Genomic DNA, 14,959 nt, shown 5'->3' with positions numbered 1-14,959 from the left:
ACGTTTATTGAAGTAGAAAAGTAATAATATTAATCCATTGAGATGAGCAGAGCTCCTATCCTTAACCTAGGAGGTTTAGTTGCTCATGATTTACAAGAAAAAATATGAAACGTGTAAAGGGTCCAAAGTTCCTAACAAGGGTGAACTCTTGTCTATATATACTAATCTAATGATTAAGGATTACAAAAATAAGATGAACTGGACTCCTGGTGCAAAAATCCACTTCCTGGGTCCACTTGGTGAGTGTTTGGGCTGGGCTTGGGGTGAATTCACGTGCTTGGACTCCTCTTGGGGTGTTGAACACCGAATTTGGTCCATTTTGGGCGTTCAATGCCGAGCTTGCTCTTTTTGGGGTGTTGAACGCTAGGAAGGGGGTGATTTGGGCATTCAACGGCCGTTTTGGGCCATCATTTCCAAAGTTAAGTATAAACTATTATATATTTTTAGAAAGCCGTGGAAGTTAGCTTTCCAAGGTCGTTGAGAGCACATCATTTGGACCTCTGTAGCTCCAGAAATTTTCGTTTGAATGCATTGACGTCAGAATCTGACAACATTTGCTATGCTTTCCTTGCCTCTAACTTGGACTTTGCCAAAACTCTTCAATTTCAGCCAGAATTTACCTGAAATCATCAGAAAACACAAAAACTCAAAGTAGAATTCAAAAATGTGAATTTCGCACCAAAACCTACTAAAACATAATAAAACTCAACAAAACATAACTAAAACGCCATGAAAACAATGTCAAAAAGCGTATAAAATATCCGCTAATCAGAACATCAAACTTAAACTGTTGCTTGTCCTCAAGCAACAAAATAGGATTAAAAAGAAGAGAGAAATACAATAAGTCTTAAATTTTCCAATAAAGCTCAGTTTCAATTGATGAGCGGGGCTAGTAGCCATTTACTTTTGAACAATTTTGGCATCTCACTTTCCTTTGAAGCTCAGAAGTATTGACATCTTTAGGAACTCAGAATCCAGATGATATTATTGACTCTCTTAGTTTAGTTCTTCTATCTTGATTCTTGAACACAGCTTCTTTTTTAGCCTGGCAGTGACCCTAAGCATTTTGTTTTCCCGTATTACCACCGGACACATAAACGCCACAGACACTTAACTGGGGGAACCCTTGGATTCGACTTTAGCTTTACTTAAAGTCCCAGACAGTGGTGTCCAGAGTTCTTAGGCACACTCTTTTGCTTTTGGGATCACAACTTTAACTGCTCAGTCTCAAGCTTTTCACTTGACACCTTCACACCACAAGGATTTAGTTAGGGGAAGCAGCTCATTTGAACTTTTTAGGCCAAGATTTTGTTTCTTTAGACCCTCCTAACCATTGATGCTCAAAGCCTTGGATCCTTGCTCTTGCCTTTTGGTTTTAAGAGTTTTTGGCTTTTTCTTTTTATGTTTTTTCTTTTGTTTTTTTTCACCTTTTCTTTTTCGTTTTGCTGCTGTTTCTTGCTTCAAGAATCAAAATTTTTTTTTGGATTTTTTAGATTACCAATAACATTTCTCCTTTTCCATCGTTCTTTCAAGAGCAATACACTTAACTCCAACATCAAATATGCACTGTTAATTCATGCATTCATAAGGTAAAAGCAAGGCCACCACATCAAAATAATTGAACTACTCTTATTATATGACTTGAGTTTATGTATCTCACTTTTCTTTTTCAAATAAATTTTCTTTTAAGCTTGGTTAGGGATACATAGGATATCTTATAACCATAGAAATTTCGAAAATAAATTACTAAAGCAAAGAAATCCTAAGAGTGATCATGCAAAAGCTAGAATAAAAAAATAGAAAAATATAATGAAATACTGAAAAACACAAAGAAAGGGGGAATGATACTCAACAACCTTAGTGTTGATGGTTGCTCAGACTGTGCTCCCTTAATGCTGATGGTTGCTCAAGCTGTGCTCCCTTTGCTGCCATTGATGATAGTATACACCTAGAGCTCGCTCTGTAACACCAAACTTAAAAGTTTGCTTGTCCACAAGCAAATGAGTTGACTCATACAAACTTATATACAGAACAAAAGATGACTCATGAGCAAAGATTAGTATTCAATGAGATACTCAATGCTGTTATTACAGACTCTGGTGGTTTTTACTTCGTTTATGGGCATTGTGGGTGTAGTAAGACATTTATTTGGAATGGACTTTCTTCTACTATTCGGTCTAGAAGAAAGATTATTTTAAATATCGCATCCAGTAGAATTGCGTCTTTACTCCTTCCTGGTGACAGAACGGATAATTCTAGGTTTTCAATACCCATTACAATTACTAATGAATCTACCTGCAACATCAAACATGGCAATTTGAAGGCTGAGCTGCTCATCCAAAGTAGCTTAATAATTTGGGATGAAGCTCCAATGCTCAATAAAATGTGCTTTGAAACACTTGATCGGACGATCAGGGATCTTATGTCAGTTACCGATCAACATAAGACACATCAACCATTTGGTGGTAAGGTTGTGGTTCTAGGAGGTGATTTTGGACAGATACTTTCGATGATTTTAAAAGGGAGTAGGTACGATATATTGTCATCAGCTATTAACTCATCCCATCTGTGATCGTTCTGTAAGGTTCTGAAGCTACATACAAACATGAGACTTCTAATGTCTTCTTCAGATCAACATGATGTTGAAATAAACAGATTTGCTAATTGGATACTGGATGTTGGAAATGAAAATATTGGTTCTGCTGTTGGTGATAAGTCAGAAGTTAATATTCCAGATGATCTGCTAATTACAACTGTTGATGACCCTCTCTCTCATTTGATAGATTTTGCATATCCATATTTATTGTAAATATGTCAGATTACAGGTATTTTCAGAGTAAGGCAATTCTTGCACCGACGCTTAAGAGTGTCGAGAAGGTAAACGATTTCGTCTTGACAATCTTCCCAGGGATGGAAAAGGAATATCTAAGTTCTTACACAACATGTCAAGCTAATGAGAATAAAGATGTACAACAAGAGTGGTTCATATCAGAGTTCCAAAATAAAATCAAAAGTTTAGGACTGCCTAATCACAAGTTGACTTTAAAACCAGGAGCCGCTATAATGCTACTACAAAACATAGACCAGACTTCAGGTTTATACAACGGGACAAGGTTAATAGTTAACGAACTTGACAACAACGTAATTGGAGTGACGGTAGTAACCGACTGATCGGTAGAAATATTAGCGACAAAATGTACATTATAAGAATGAACTTGGTCTCTTCAAATTCAGGATTTCCATTTAACTTCCAATAGAGACAATTTCCATTAACAGTGTGCTTTATAATGACCATCAGAGTCAGGGTCAATCATTATGCCATGTAGGTTTTTGCTTGCCAAAATCAGTGTTCACCCATGGACAACTTTATGTTGCTTTGTCGAGAGTTAAGAGTTGTAGTGGCTTCAAGGTTCTAATTTTGGATGAAGACAGCAATCCAAAGTCATCAACAACAAATGTCATGTTCAAAGAAGTTTTTAATAATATTTAGGTAAGAAAAATAGTATTTTCATTTTAATAACATGTTATGATTACACTTTTGTGCAAATGTTTATTGTAGATACAACTAATTTATCTATAACTCTACTTTCAGACTTGAAATGAAATGTGTAACAGGGAGCACAACATTATATGCCAATTGTTTTTCTAATGATGTTAGTCAAACACTATGTTGTCGATAAATTTTTATTAGCCTTTTGATATAAAGTTTAGTATAAAATTGACATGCAAATAGTTATATATAGTATTATTGTAACACCCTACCACACTCAGCTTTACACTTAAGCCGTAAAATAGAGGTGATGGGGTGTTACGACCTCTAAAATAAAATGAGTACATATAATAGCAGAAAGAATATAATAAACTAAGAGCCTTGAAGAACAGGAGAAATAAAAATCGCGTAATAAAAGCATAATGTCCAGAAAATGAGTTAACTTGCGTACAAAGAAAACTGTAGCTATGAAACATAAGATAACAAAAGTAGGAATAGAGGGCCAAAGATACAAAATAACAAGCTCCTAACTTAGCCCGCAAAGTCAAAGCTGGCCAGAGAATATATACACATATATATACATATCCAAAACCCAAATTTACATAAACAAAATCCTGTCTCTCCATAAGCCTCTAAGAGGATAAAAAAGAACAAGTCATGTGGAGAGTATACTAGGTACACATATATATGACTATACAATCCAAAAAGTAACCCGATAATCACTTCGCTTCAGGAGCTCAGACGCCTAAGGAGGTGCCTCTCGACCTGCCTCTGAAAAAATAACAACATAGTATAGGGTGAGAACCAAAGGTTCTCAGCATGGTAAAGGTGCCATACATATAAGATATAAGGTCCTAGGAATGCCAGACGCAATCCTAGAACGCCGACACTCAGATTATACAGCTTAAAGTATTAAACAAAAGTTATAAAAGGTGGTTTTCTAAGATTATCTAAGCCTAACTTAACTTAATCTTAAATCTAGTCTTACCGCCTTTCCACCATACCTCCATCTCCGACAAAATATCACAGACAAATAAGCAAATAAAGGTAAACACAAGAAGGTTACAAGTGCTGCAGATAGCAAGTATACATTTAACATAGTAAATACACTTAGGCACACCCAGTTAATGCACAAATAAGTAATTCAAGTAATATGCACATGATGCATGCCTGTCCTATGGCTGATGAGTCTCATCTGTCGGGTAGCAAGCCAACCCGACAAGTCCGGTTTGCTAAACCTTTGGACTGTCCCCCGATGCGCATCCCCGTGAGTCTATGCATAGCTTTTTCTCATATATATATCAAATCGCTCAATGGGGGTACCATTCCCAGGAATTTATAAGTGCTTGGTCACTCTTACGTCGTAGGGTCAACAGAGTATCGAGTTTTTGACCTGGTACATGTGGCAAGCCACGGTACTTTACCCAGGGAATCTCGTATCTCAGATCATTTGATTATTTAAGCCAAGTATCATACATGATCATTCATTTGATTATCAAGCCAAGTATCATACATGATCATCCGTAATATTTCATAATCAATTCATCACTTTTTAGCTTTACTTCACCTCCAAGTTATCCTCATTTCCTAACTTCATCTAATTATCAAGTTTAATACTATTATTTATAGCTAAAGGAATAAAAATAGAGGTTTAGAAGTTTGAAATGGGATTTAAAACTCAGAAAAAAACATATTTGCTGGAATAGGGGCCACACGTACGCGAGGCTCACACGTACGCATGGGAGTGTAAAAATGCAGCTCGCGCGCACGTCCCTTGGTCATGCGTACACATAACTGAATATTTCATGTCACGCGTACGCATGGCCCATGCGTACGCGTGGACATGCATGCTAGTCCATTACGCATACGCATAAGGCTACTCGCGTACGCACAGTTAAAAATTTCATGCCACTCACGCATCGCGTGGGCGTACGTTTTCCAAAAAAACCTGATTCAGTTGAAAATTGCAGAATTGCCTGTTTCAAACCAAAATTTCCATAGAGCATAACTTAATCATTTCAAATCGTTTTTCATCCGTTCTTCTAACGGTGTAAACTTCATGAACCAAATTTTCATCTAAAACAAGTTGGAAACAAATTGAGGGTCCGGAAGCCAAGTTATAGCTCGCCGATGTTCGGCCCAATACCAAGTTTTGCAAAACTCCCCTAAACCTCATTTTCATTCAAAAGATCCATTCTATTCACTACCAAACCTGCCAATTCAACAAAACATACCCTTCCTCATCACCATAACAATCAGCACAATAATCATGCTCCAAATTATCAACAAATTTATCAAATCACCACTAACCATCAAGCATCATCAACCATAAATTTACATCCTAAAATCTTTAATCAACAAACTTATCAATTCACCAATTAGTTAACAAACACCAAACCAAAACCAACTAGTTAACAAGATACTAAGCAATAATTATATACACATACATTCCAACTTATCCTATGGTTATCTAGCTTAAGTTTTCACAGAACATTATATATTAAATGCAAGAAACCTAAACCATACCTTGGCCGGTTTCTTCATAGTGATCAAGACAACTTATTAAAACCAACACAGCCCTAAAAACCTCAACAAAATACTAGCGTTCAGCTTCCTCCAAGTTCCAATATCCACAATTTCAAGCTCTAATTATTTATTCACAACCTAATACACATTCATAACACATATCCCCAATTTAATACTCAAAGCATAAATTCAGTAAATTAAATAGGATTTATGGTATCCTCACCTTACCCAAACTTCGTATAAGTAAGAGTGAACGTTTTTCTCAAGCTAATTGGATCCTAAAATATCAAAGAGCAAAGAAATTCAATACCTCCACTTAATTTTTTCAAAAATTGGGGAAGAAGAGGCTGAGATTGAATAAGCGAGTTACCTGTGAAATTGTTCTGGTAGAAACGTAGAGCTCAATGCGGTGGTCATGTGGCCGCAAACGGTGCAGCGATCGGAGCTCGGACGAAGGAGTTACGGTAATTTGAATTTTGCCGTAAGGGTTTGGAAACGTTTTCTTTTCTTCCCTCCCCTAATAGCTTTCAGCATCACTTCTGCTGAATTAGGGAAAAGAAGTGGCTTCGGTTTACTTTAGTGCTGGGCCGGTTGGGCCCACGGGCCTGATTTGGGCTTGGTTCAACCGGTCCAGCCCGTTTGGTCCAATCTTGGGCCGAATTTCTTAAAATTAGTGTCAAAATTCTCGTTTTGACGAGCTCAATTCTAATTTAATATAATATTTACATTTCTAGTTTTTTTATTAAAAATTAATTTATTGACTAATTATTTACTAATATAACGGGGTTTACATCCTACCCACTTAATAAAGAATTTTGCCCTCAAAATTTAAATTTAGTTACCTGAAAAGAGATGTGGGTAGTCTTTCTGCATATCTGATTCGAGTTCCCAAGTATGTTCCTCAATACCAGCTCGACTCCAAGCTTCTTTTACCAGTGCTACTTCCTTATATAAGAAGAAGGACGGCAGTATGCGCTTGTGTGTCGATTACTGGCAACTGAATAAAATTACGATAAAGAATAAATATCCATTACCTAGAATTGATGACCTAATGGATCAGTTATAGAGTGCCGGTGTGTTCTCTAGGATTGATTTGTGATCTGGGTATCATCAAATAAGGGTTAGAGGTGAAGATATTCCGAAAAATGCTTTTAGAACACGATATGGTCATTATGAATATACGGTGATGTCTTTTGCTTTAACCAATGCTTCGGCAATATTCATGGATTATATGAACAGGATTTTCCGGCCGTACCTGGACAAATTTGTTATTGTCTTCATTGATAATATTCTTGTTTACTCTAAGACTGAGTATGGTAGGGTGTTACAATTATTTTTTTAGGTCTCTTTCCTTATGGTTCAAAAATATTATAGACTTCAAATGGTTCCAATTGTATTTTATTTTGAATAAAGATTAAACAACATATTAAGTACGTTTATTATATAATAACGATGATAGTATTATACTAAACTTGAAAATTTTATGATTATAATTAAAAAGTGTAAGTCTGTGTATCACACGAGTTTAACACTAGTTATGTATAAAGTAATAATTTTATTGGCAAAATATAAACACACTTTAATTTTTAAAAAATATACAAAAAAATTAGTGACATATATTAATATAAATTTATTTAATAATTAAACACAACATTTTTTAAAAATATAAATGAATACAAATTTTATCATCTTAGAAGATATTTCCAAGGTTGCGAGAACCGGACCGGTCAATGAACTGGTGAGGTGACTGATTTACTGGTTCACAGGTTCAATCGGAGTTCAACCGGGGTTCAACCGGTTTAATTAAATATTAAATAAAATTATTAAAAATTTTGTATATAAACACATGAAACACAATACGAGTTCCTTAATGCATTGAAGAGGAAATTATCCAATAGCTATTAAATGTACAATGATGATGCCTATACCAAATGAATTATGTAAATGGAACACAAACTTAAAAAATAATTTATAACCTCTAGAGCTCTTAGTGGCTTCAGTTCTCTGTGAACTTTTCCATCTGCATTACTCATTGACTCCCCTGCCCTGTTGCATTCTTCATTGCTCTTGACCTGCTCCTCTGCTGTGTTGCACGGTTCATCAAGAGCCATTCCATTCCTATATTCACATTCACCATTCTGGCATTCTCTCTACAATCTTCAGGTGGAGATGCATGAGGGACATCCTCCTGGCAGGTTCAGAAGCATCCCTTTCAGATACTTTCACCACCAACACAATATAACAAAAATCAAGCACATAAAATGCACCAAAATTAGATAAAATTCAAACTTGATAAATTCAGATGATACGACAATGAAGTTATTAAAAAACCAGAGTCCCAAAATTGAACTTTTATCAAAATTTATATTCGATAAAATTTAGAATTACAAAATGATTAATCCATATAATTAACAAAATAAAAAAATTTGAAAAGCAGAACTCAAAACAAATACTCTGCATCTGAAGTTATGAATTCAAATCTGCCCTAAATTCCTCACTGAGTAACAAATTAATTGAAAAAAAAACAAAAACCAGAACAAATTTTAACATAAACAATGTAGTGAAGCAATCCATAATAACACCATCAACTGAGAATCAAACAAATCAGCAACAAACAAGTGAAGCAACTCAGAAATCAGAATAAATAAAATTAACAAACACAACAGAGGAAACAAATAAAAAACTAAAGTGAAAAAGGGAAGAAATTAGTGAAAATAAACAAGACCACGAAGATGTTGAGGGACGATGAAAATTGAAGAACTCACGGGTGACGGCAAAGAACTAACGGGCGACGGGGACGACAGAAAAGACTGGCAGCGTCTGAGACTAAGAGTGAGATAGATTGGGGGATTTTGCCATTTTGGTGAGACTGAGAGTGAAAGAAAAGAGAGAAGAGAGAAGCAGAGAAGCTCGGTAAGCCATGCACATCAACCACAGCTCCACCGCCTCCTTCCTCCGCCGCTGCCGTGCTCCGACAAGCCTCATTCTTCTGCTGCTCTCCAAAGAACCTTTGAATTAGGGATTTTGATTTTGGTGTTGGTGACACTGAGAGTGAGAGAAGCGAGAGGGGATTGGGGGCATTTGGGCTACGCGTATTATTTTTTTTTTAAAATTAAACCAAAACGACGCCGTTTGGTGTTTAAGGAGAGAACTGGATTTCAACAAAAAACCGACCGGTTCGCTCGGTTCACCGGTTAACCACCGGTTCGACCGATTTTTTACCGATTTTTTGCAGGCCGATTTTAGACATTGACCGGACCGGTTAACTGATCGGTTCCCGGTTAATCCAGTCAAACTGGTCGGTTCGGTCCGATTTTCAGAACAATGGATATTTCAGCTACAAGTGCAAGGATGTCAGCAAGGGAAACAACACTAGGACAAATTTTTTCTATTTCTTCGTATGGAATTGAGATTTGGAGGTGCACCTACTTATGGCAACAGGATCAATGCTTCACATCTCTACATATATACATATTATATACGTACTTGTACAAAACAATAGTGAAAGTGGAGTCTGATGAGACTAGCAAAAAGCGGTAATTAAGATTATATATTAAATAGTATTATAAAAATTAGAATATGTAATTATTTAAATTTGGCATATATTTTATCTTATTAATTAAGTATTCTAAAATACTCGTGTGTATATAAATTATTAGAATATATTTATTAGGATAAGGTGTCCAAAGTTTTTGTATATATATTGTTAGAATATATTTATTAGACACATTTAATGTAATATATTACCTTTGTTATTATAATCATTCATATATATACAAGAATTTTAGACACATTAACCTTAATAAACATATTTTAAAAGTTTATATACATAAAGTACTTCTAGGAGTACCTAAGGAGTACCTAATTAACAAGATAAAATAGATACTAAATTTAAATAATTATATATTCTAATTCTTATAATACTATTTAATATATAACCTTAGTTACAGTTTTTTTTCTAATCTCATCACTCCACTCTTACTATTGTTTATACAAATACATATACAATATGAATATATATACCTCTATCATGATCTTGTTTATTTCTATTATTATTGGGAAATAATTCTAATGCATGTATATATATGTATACATATAGGGATGTGACAGATTCGATTCTATTGCCATAAGTAGCGTGTACCTCCAAATCTCAACTTCATACGAAGATTGGATGTTGTGAATCTGATTAAGGAAGAAATAGAAAAAAATTTGTGCTAATATTCTTGTACTTGCAGCTGAAATATCTTCTAAAATGATAAAATTTGTATTTATTTATATTTTTAAAAAATGTAATGTTTAATCATTAAACAAAATTATATTAATATGTCACTCTTTTGTATGTTTTTTAAAAATTGAAGTATATTATATTCTACTAAGAAAATTATTACTTTGTACATAACTAGTGTTAAACTTATAGGATACACAGACTTACATTTGAATTTGACATAATAAATTGAAAATAATATATTTACAAGAGTATTAACCCCTTTTCCCATAATAAATATATTCTAACAATTTTTATATACTATAATACTTCAGGAGTATCTATAGAGTACCTAATTAATAAGGTAAAATGCATACTAAATTTAAATAATTATATATTCTAATTCTTATAATATTATTTAATATATAATCTTAATTATAATTTTTTTGCTAGTATCATCATACTCCAATTTCACAGTTATTTCGTACAAGTACGTATACAATATAGATATGTATACATCTATCGTGATTTTGTTTATTTATATTACCACTGTTAATTAATGTGGAACAATTCTAATGTATGTATAAATATGGAGTGTGTACATCCAAATCTCAAGAAGATTGGTAGTTGTGAATCTCATCAAGGAAGAAATAGAAAAAATTTGTCCTAGTATTCTTTTATTTACAGTTGAAATATCTTTTAAGATGATAAAATTTGTATTCATTTATATTTTTAAAAAATATAATGTTTAAGTATTAAACAAATAAATATTAATATGTCATTAGTTTTTCTTTAATGTTTTTTAAAAATTAAAGTGTGTTATATTCTGCTAAAAAAATTATTACTTTGTACATATCTAGTGTTAATACATGAGTTTACATTTTAATTTGACATAATAAATCGAAAATAACATATATACAAGAGTATTGACACGTTTAACCCAATAAGCATATTCTCACCATTTTTATACAATAGAATACTTCAGGAGTATTTAATTAATAAGATAAAATACATATCAAATTTAAATAATTATATAATTTAATTCATATAATACTATTTAATATATAACCTTAATTACATCTTTTTTATTAGTCTCATCAAACTCCAATACATTTATCGTGATTTTGTTTATTTCTTTTCTTACTGTTAATCAATGTAGAACAATTCTAATGCATATATGTATGTATGTATGTATGTATGTATGTATGTATGTATGTATGTATGTAGGAATGTGGCGCATCGATCCTATTGCTACAAGGAGCGTGTACCTCTAACTCTATAAAAAGATTGGACGTTGTGAATCTGATCAAAGAAGAAATAGAAAAAATTTGTCTTAATATTCTTGTACTTGCAGCTGAAATATCTTCTAAGATGATAAAATTTGTATTCATCTATATTTTCTAAAAATGTAATGTTTAAGTATTAAACAGAATTATATTAATATGTCACTCATTTTTTTTTATGTTTTTTAAAAATTGAAGTATGTTATATTCTGCTAAGGAAATTGTTACTTGTACATGACTAGTGTTAAACTCGTGCGATGCACGGACTTATATTTGAATTTAATATGATAAATTGAAAATAATATATATATAAGAGTATTAACCTCCTTTACCATAATAAATATATTCTAACAATTTTTATACACTATAGTACTTCAGGAATACCTATAAAGTACCTAACTAATAAGGTAAAATACATACCAAATTTAAATAATTATATATTCTAATTCTTATAATACTATTTAATATATAACCTTAATTACAATTTTTTTGCTAGCCTCATTATACTCCATTTTCACTGTTATTTCCTACAAAAACGTATACAATATGGATATGTATACATTTATCGTGATTTTGTTTATTTATGTTATCATTGTTAATTAATGTGGAACAATTCTAATGTATGTATAAATATGTATATATGTAGGATGTAATGCATCAATCCTATTGCCATAAAGAACGTGTACATCCAAATCTCAACTTCATACTAAGATTGGTACTTGTCATCAAAGAAGAAATAGAAAAAACTTGTCCTAATATTTTTTTATTTACAGCTGAAATATCTTTTAAGATGACAAAATTTGTATTCATTTATATTTTTAAAAAATATAATGTTTAAGTATTAAACAAATTTATATTAATATGTCACTAGTTTTTTCTTTAATGCTTTTTAAAAATTGAAGTATGTTATTGTTCATACTCTGGCCCAATGACAAAGGCCCAGGTCCAAATAAAAGGCCTAATCTGAAAGATTAAGCCTAGCTAAGTACCGACCTTCACGTAAGAAGTCGGTATCAACCACGACTTGCTCTAAAGAAGTCGGGCATGAGATTAGCTGGCAGATAAACACTCATTCAAATGGGTAACCACCCCTAAAATCTCTCTAACCGCTTCGTAAAGCCATATCTTAACCTCCCCAAGATAATGGGACGGTTAACATCCTAAAGATACGGCACTACTCCAACGGTGGTTATTGGCTCACCACTATAAATACACTGACACCCCTCAGGTATCTCTAAGCCCAATACTCTCTAGACCTGCTCACACTCTTGCTAACTTAGGCATCGGAGTGTCTTTGTAGGTACCACCCCCCATTCACTCACGAGCACAAGTCGGACGGAGTCTCCCGAGTTGCTCACTCACACGGAAACCTCCTCCTTCATACATACGGGCCAGCCAGCGCCATCCATCCAGACAATCTCTGGTTACCCACCGTAACATTGGCGCCGTTGCCGGGGACCCGAGATCATCCATTGATGGCGGACAGATCCCACGAAGAAGGCCATGTGGAAACAGATTCCGAACAAGAGAATCTGAACATGAGTAATAACGATGCGGATCTAGCCCTACACCAGGAAGTTAACAATCAACACAGAGAGGGCACCTCCGGGGTAAAAAACCCGAAGGTAAATTCTTCAGATGGGCGCGAATCAGAAAAAGGCAGAGCATCCCACGTAGCTGAACTAATGGGATTAGTCCACAGCCGCCTGGAACAATTAGAGCAAGAGCGGGAGAAGCAAAAGGAAACTGAAAAGTACCTCAAAGAGGAGATGGAGCGGCGAAAAGAGTTAGAAAGAAAACTCTTAAAGCTAGAATCTTCCCTCAAAAGTCACAACTCCCGCGACGAACAAGAAGAACAACTCTCGGGCGGAGAGGATCCTTTCAGCGAGGACATAATAAGGGCAAAAGTTCCGTGAAACTTCAAAAGCCCGGACATGGACCTCTACGATGGAACGACGGATCCTAAGCATCATTTGAGCAACTTCAAAAGTCGGATGTACCTAGCTGATGCCTCCGACGCGACGCGATGCAAAGCTTTCCCGACCACTTTGTCAAAAGCAGCGATGAAGTGGTTCGATGGCCTTCCCCCGAGGTCGATCACCAGCTTTGAAGACCTCTCAAGGAAGTTCTTGATGAGGTTCTCAATTCAGAAAGACAAGGTAAAACATGCACCGAGCCTCCTTGGAATAAAACAGGAGGTCGGAGAGTCGTTACGAGCCTACATGGAAAGGTTCAACAAAGCATGTCTGGAGATCCAAGACTTGCCCACGGAGGCAGTCATAATGGGCTGGTCAATGGACTTAGAGAAGGTCCCTTCTCACAGTCCATATCTAAAAGACACCCCGTTTCTCTAAGTGATGTACAAGAAAGGGCTGAAAAGTACATCAATATGAAAGAGAATGCCAGATTAAGGGATCCGAGTTGGCCACATGGACCCCTTCCCTCAACTAAAGAGAGGGAAAGGGAAGCCAAGAAAAAGGAAGAACTCGGTCTCGAGAGGCCCAGGAAATATCACTCTTATACTCCTCTAAAAACTTCTATAGTGGATGTATACAGAGAGATTTGCCACACTAAAAGGCTGCCACCCCCTAGACCCATTAAAAATAAAAAAGGGGGGAGCCGCAGCGATTATTGCGAGTACCATAAAATATATGGTCACTCCACTAACGACTGTTACGACCTCAAGAATGTGATAGAAAAGCTGGCTAGAGAAGGTCGGCTTGATAGATGTCTCATGGAAAGGTCGGACAGTCACGGAAAGAGAAAGCGAGATGATATGGATAGAAGAGACCCACCGCCGCAGACTCCAGAGAGACATATCCATATGATCTCAGGAGGATTTGCGGGAGGAGGACTCACCAAATCTTCTCGCAAAAGACATCTCAAAAGAGTCTATCAAGTCGGGGAAGAGTAACCCGATCTCCCCACTATTTCGTTCACAAAAGAAGATGGGCAAGGGATAATCCCCGGGCACGACGATCCAGTGGTGATAACTATGATCCTAGCCAATGCCCATCTCCACAGAACCCTAGTAGACCAAGGAAGCTCAGCGGACATCCTTTTCAAGCCCGCTTTCGACAAGCTAGGGTTAGATGAAAAAGAGTTAAGAGCCTACCCCGATACCCTATATGGATTAGGGGACACGCCAATAAAACCACTGGGATTTTTGCCCCTTCACACCACTTTTGGAAAAGGGGAAAGATCAAGGACTCTGAGTATAGACTTCATAGTCATTGATGAAGGGTCAGCCTATAATGCCTTAATTGGCAGGACTACCCTTAATCGCCTCGGAGCTGTGGTATCCACTCCCCACCTTTGCATGAAATTCCCGACCTCAGCGGGAATAGCAACGGTAAGAGGAGATCAAAAATTGGCGAGAAAATGCTACAATGAAAGCCTAAATCTGAGAGGAAAGGGCAAAGAAGTCCACACCATAGAGCTCGGCGGCACAAGGGC

General features: G+C 35.4%; 2 protein-coding genes across 2 annotated transcripts; both read left to right on the top strand.

The window, feature by feature from the left end:
* The first annotated feature begins 2,038 nt into the window (after window positions 1-2,038).
* On the top strand, window positions 2,039-2,809 carry LOC107483170 (uncharacterized). The gene is made up of 2 exons (XM_021141431.1): window positions 2,039-2,470; window positions 2,585-2,809. The coding sequence occupies exons 1-2, from the start codon at window positions 2,039-2,041 to the stop codon at window positions 2,807-2,809; spliced, it is 657 nt and encodes a 218-aa protein (XP_020997090.1).
* Window positions 2,810-2,811: 2 nt separating this feature from the next.
* On the top strand, window positions 2,812-3,569 carry LOC107483171 (uncharacterized). Its single transcript, XM_021141430.1, has 3 exons — window positions 2,812-3,156; window positions 3,299-3,462; window positions 3,560-3,569. The coding sequence occupies exons 1-3, from the start codon at window positions 2,812-2,814 to the stop codon at window positions 3,567-3,569; spliced, it is 519 nt and encodes a 172-aa protein (XP_020997089.1).
* Window positions 3,570-14,959: the final 11,390 nt, after the last annotated feature.

This window comes from Arachis duranensis, chromosome 4 (genome assembly GCF_000817695.3).
Source record: "Arachis duranensis cultivar V14167 chromosome 4, aradu.V14167.gnm2.J7QH, whole genome shotgun sequence".
Lineage (NCBI taxonomy): Eukaryota > Viridiplantae > Streptophyta > Magnoliopsida > Fabales > Fabaceae > Arachis > Arachis duranensis.
This window is presented reverse-complemented; position numbering and strand designations above follow the sequence as displayed.